We start from the raw sequence: 5,285 nt of genomic DNA, 5'->3' as shown, positions 1-5,285 counted from the left end.
GAAACTATAAGTAAGGTGAAAAGACAGCCCTCAGATTGGGAGAAAATAATAGCAAATGAAGAAACAGACAAAGGATTAATCTCAAAAATATACAAGCAACTCCCGAGCACTTGTAATCGAACTAATCTTGGACCTTTTGTTTTCCTTTCAGAATACACTCTGTATTCTTCTAACTCTTAAGTATCCTCTGAGGATCTGGAGAAACAAAGACTCTTTAACCATTAGGCATCTGCATGTTCCTACACTCTGGGGACCAGAGCACAAACAAAAATCAGTCTCTGGAGAAGTTACAGTGTTTGGCTGCTGGGCAGAGGCCAGGGAAAGCTGGGGTGTCCAAGGGAAAAGCAGGGTGATAGAGAATCTACAGGGGGAAGAGGACTCTTAATGGGAGGTCTCTGAAAATGACAAAACTCCTCACCATGCATCCATGTTGTTCATATATGATCTCATATTGCTTGTCCTGAAGGATCTTATATAAATCCCCTTTCTTTTGAGTGGAAGAAATGTGGACAACCAGAGGAAGTCAAATAGAGAAAATTCCAGGGATGTGGGTAACTGACCTGGGGACTGGGTGTTGGGCTTGAAGTCTCAAAGCCAGAGCCATCCTAGATAGGAGGATATAAGCTCTCAACCCCACTAAAATGGGCTAGTCAGGGCTCGTGGGTACTGCTGATAGCAAGTTCACATCCTGGAAATCATGGGACAACTGGGGAGAGAACAGGAACAGGAACACATGACTATTTTGATTTAAAGCTGAGAGAGGAAGGGGTTAGTCTAACTTTGTGATAATCGAGACAGCGTTTTCAGGGACCAGGGGAATTTGAGAGAATAGAAACTGAACAGTAGGGCTTATTAGAAGCACGTGCTTTTTGTCCTAGAGAGGGGAGGCATTGGTTTATCATAAACACAAAGGCTTCATTTGAATAAATTATGCATTCCTGCTTTTACCTTTAAGACAATCTTCATTTGAATTATTTTCAATCCTTTAAATAGGAATAATAATTCTCACCTATTCTTCAATTTCATTATTGAATTAAACGATTGTCTAAGTTCTTCTTTAGTAATTAACTCTCCAGCTCTTCATGTGAATGTCTCTGTAGAGTTGCAGGCAGAGGCAGGTTGTGGGCTGGAAATGTTTTAGAAAAACTTGGCCATAACATGAAGAAGAGTGCACCTCAAGAACCAGGAAGCAATTGTATATCTTGATCTGGATAGTAGCCATGGGTTATGCTCACGTCCTCACATATAAAATTTTATCAACTGTCCATTTTACAGTATGTATATTTCAATAAAAAATTAACCCCAAAATATGAGACCAAGCAGTAATGTTAAATGTTTTGGATAGGGTAAGTAAAATTTAAGACTGAAAGCACTGGATTGAAACAGTGAAAAGTGTTGATGAACTGAAAACATCCTATCAACATGTCACTGATAGAGATCATTGTTGATCTTAGCAAAAAATTTTTCAGTAGCAATAGACTGAAGAGTAAAATAATAAGAAAAAAGGACCAACCAGACCAAATGTCATTGGAAAGGACTAACAAGATATGAAAATGTCTAGCAGTGCTAATCAAGAAGAAAAAGTAATGAGGGAAATGAAGCCTCAAGGGAATGAAAGGTAGGACCTGCTACAAGTTGGAGAGATGGGCAGGCACCAGCTGAGACTGTCCTCAGAAGAAAGGTGGCTTTATACAGAGCAGGGATGCAGAGGGAAAGATCTGGGATCAGAGGTGGGTGGCGGGAGGAGGCAGTATGGTTCCTCAACCTCATTTTTTATTCTTTAAGGGATAATGCTTAACCTTGAGTCTGTGGCATCCAGGAAACACACAGCAATCTTAAAGATGTACTGAATAAGTCTTTTTCAGTCTGTACTATCAGTCTACTTCAAAATGCTTTCCCTTCTCCTCTCATGATCTATCACCCAGTGGCTAGACACAGCAAGGTTCTCTGACCATGAAAACAGATAGTTTGGCCACCTGATATGAAGAACTGACTCACTGGAAAAGACCTTGATGCTGGGAAAGATTGAGGGTGCAAGGAGAAGGGGGTGACAGAGGATGCGGTGGTTGGGTAGCATCAACTCAATTGGCATGAGTTTGAGGAAACTCCTGGAGATAACGAAGGACAGGGAAGCCAGACAAGCTGTAGTCCATGGGGTCACTAAGAGTTGGACACGACTTAGCAACTGAACAACAATTACTTTATTCAGTCTGTTCCATTATAAGGCATTTCTTATGTTTAGTGTTTTGTTTGTCTGTTTCAATGAAGACCATGGTTTGCAATCATATTCTTGAAATTTGACTTTTTAAAAAATGTATGAGGTCTCTTGTAAAGGCTGCTGTTGGTAGCTAGGTGTGGGGTCAATCAGTGGTAGGCTCTCCAGGCGGCTACTGGAAGGGGCAAATGCATGTCATATGGTTAGCATTGAGAACCACGTAAATGTTGGTTGAACATTTGATTAACATGCTTGGTTAACAGGAGAACACGCTACAGTAGCTGATGGGATTTTGAGGCCAGTACTGTCAATCTGATTGTCCCAATTTTTCAGGAAGAATCCAAGCCTAATGAGAAACAATCAGAAAGAATCAAGTAAAGAGTTTCCAAGGATATGGAAAGGTCTCAGCCTGAAAGCCTCTTCCTGAGGGGACGGACAGGATGTTATAAACAGCGGTCTAGTCTTAAGACTTGGCAAGTAAGCACTCTTTATTTAAGGTTGCCTGGACACCTGGGATAGAGTTCTTGGGCTTTATTTGAGTATTGTAAAGTCAACATAGTCACACAATATCCATGTGTTTACCCACTAGCCTGAGGCCTTGAGAGATCCAGTATTAGGGCAGTAAGCATTTGAGGAAGGAAAAGATGCAGTATGTGATGTGTTCAACCTCAGGAAGTTCATTGTTTCATTCAACAATGATTAAATATTAGGAACTTACCATACAGAGATAAAAAAAAAAACAAAAAAAACTCTTTCCTCTGATTTCTCATTCATTCAACTGTTTGCTATGATGAGTACACATATTTTCTCTTAATGGATCTGGGCAACAGAACTCTGGGTCACACACTTGGTACAAGTTATAAGGCCATGGGCAAGACACACATAATTGAACGAAGTCCCAGGCAGAGTACTGGAATGGTCAATTTAGATCCCTCAGAGGTCGGCATAGGAGATTCCATAAGTTCCTAAGTTACCTAATTTAGTTCTGGCAGGGGCTGGGGGAGGTGGTAGAGAAGAAAAGACTTTCCAAAGGAGGTAGTTCATGAGCAGACTTTTGAAGAATGAATAGAAATTAGTAAGGCAAAGAATACTGAGGAGGATGTAAGGGGGAATAGGATAACTTTGTCACATGTGGATTCCTTCATCCTGTGGTGCGCTGAATTGAGAATATAATCAGGCTTTCCTAACATCAGAGCTGGGAACAAGTCTTCTGGGATTGCATTCTTACCTAATTTTATACATTAACAGGAAAGCAGTCTCATCTGTGATGCTGGGGTCACCCTACAACCATACAACAGAAGCCCCTGTCACCTTCATTCTGGTGGGTATCCCAGGTCTGCAGTCTTCACATATCTGGCTGGCTATCTCACTGAGCATCATGTATACCACAGCCCTGTTAGCAAACACCCTCATAGTGACTGTCATCTGGATGGATTCCATGCTACAGGAGCCCATGTACTGCTTCCTGTGTGTTCTGGCTGCCGTGGACATGGTTATGGCCTCCTCGGTGGTGCCTAAGATGGTGAGCATCTTCTCCTCAGGAGACAACTCCATCAGCTTTAATGCTTGTTTCACTCAGATGTATTTTGTCCATGCGGCAACAGCTGTGGAGACGCTGCTGCTGGCCATGGCTTTTGACCGCTATGTGGCCATCTGTAAGCCCCTACACTATAAGAGAATTCTCACACCTCGAGTGATGCTGGGAATGAGTGTGACCATCACCATCAGAGCTATTATATCAATGACTCCACTGAGCTGGATGGTGAGTCATCTGCCTTTCTGTGGCTCCAACATGGTTCTCCATTCCTACTGTGAGCACATCGCTGTGGCCAAGTTGGCTTGTGCTGACCCCAGGCCCAGTAGTCTCTACAGTCTGATTGTTTCCTCCATTATTGTGGGTTCTGATGTGGTGTTTATTGCTGCCTCCTATATCCTGATTCTCCAGGCAGTTTTTGATCTCTCAAAGAATGCTCAGTTGAAAGCATTAAGCACATGTGGCTCCCATGTGGGGGTTATGGCTCTGTACTACCTACCTGGGATGGCATCCATCTATGTGGCCTGGCTGGGGGAGGACATAGTGCCTTTGAGCACCCAAGTGCTGTTAGCTGACTTGTATCTGATTATTCCTTCAACCCTGAATCCCATCATCTATGGCCTGAAGACCAAGCAAATACAGAATCGAACATGGAGCTTGCTGACGCACTGCCTCTTTAACCACTCCAACTTGGGTTCATGAACACTTTGCCTGTTGAGCTCTTGAAGATTCCAGACAACTTCAAAGATGCCTTAGAGTTCTGTGGATCTCATTTGGTTCACCTGGCAGCATAGAAATTCCAAGATGAAATTGTGGAGGATATTTTTGCCTACCTTTTCAATTTCTACCACGGATGTAAGTGAAATAATTTTCTGACAATGCTTTTTATGGTTTTAGTCACCTAGAAACCGAATCAGATATAAGTTTGGTTGAGAATATAGAGCTGGGATTTTTCTTTGCTTAGATTCTGACCAACATTATCAACTTAGTATCTGACTGGACCCTCTGCAGAAGAAACCAACTGTTGGGTCCCCCATACCTGACTGGTTTCCTCACAATTGTTCATCTTGTGTGATTATGTGGAAGTAACTGTTAATATATAGGCCACTAACCTCTGGCCATTGATCAATCCACTCAACATGGGTCACATGCTCACACCTGGACCAGGGTACATCTCTAGTGAAAATGGACTTGATTTTATCTGAGTGGATATAAACATGGGATCACTGATGGTGGCCATTTCCTAACATGAGCTTGGAAAGAGAAATCTGTTCCACAGCAAGAGAAGCAGATGAGCAAAATGAGATGAAGAAACTGGTTAGAATTAATTTGGACCACCCAGGTACATATCTCTTATTAAGTTCTATAAGATATATCTCTATATTAAAATAACCACTATTGTAAATTTACCTGTAACTCAAACAGTAAAGAATCTACCCGTGCGGCAAGAGACCAGGGTTCGATCCCTGGATTGGGAAGTTTCTCTGGAGAAGGGAATGGCAATCCACTCCAGTATTCTTGCCTGGAGAATTCCAT

General features: G+C 42.2%; 1 protein-coding gene across 1 annotated transcript; it reads left to right on the top strand.

Annotated features, from left to right (window-relative positions):
- Positions 1 to 3,045: 3,045 nt before the first annotated feature.
- On the top strand, positions 3,046 to 4,451 carry LOC133054418 (olfactory receptor 52I2-like). The gene has a single exon (XM_061139394.1). The coding sequence runs from the start codon at positions 3,483 to 3,485 to the stop codon at positions 4,449 to 4,451; it is 969 nt and encodes a 322-aa protein (XP_060995377.1). The 5' UTR covers positions 3,046 to 3,482.
- Positions 4,452 to 5,285: the final 834 nt, after the last annotated feature.

This window comes from Dama dama, chromosome 1 (assembly GCF_033118175.1).
Source record: "Dama dama isolate Ldn47 chromosome 1, ASM3311817v1, whole genome shotgun sequence".
Classification (NCBI taxonomy): domain Eukaryota; kingdom Metazoa; phylum Chordata; class Mammalia; order Artiodactyla; family Cervidae; genus Dama; species Dama dama.
Note: the sequence above shows the minus strand (reverse complement) of the source record. Positions and strands in the feature narration are given on the sequence as shown.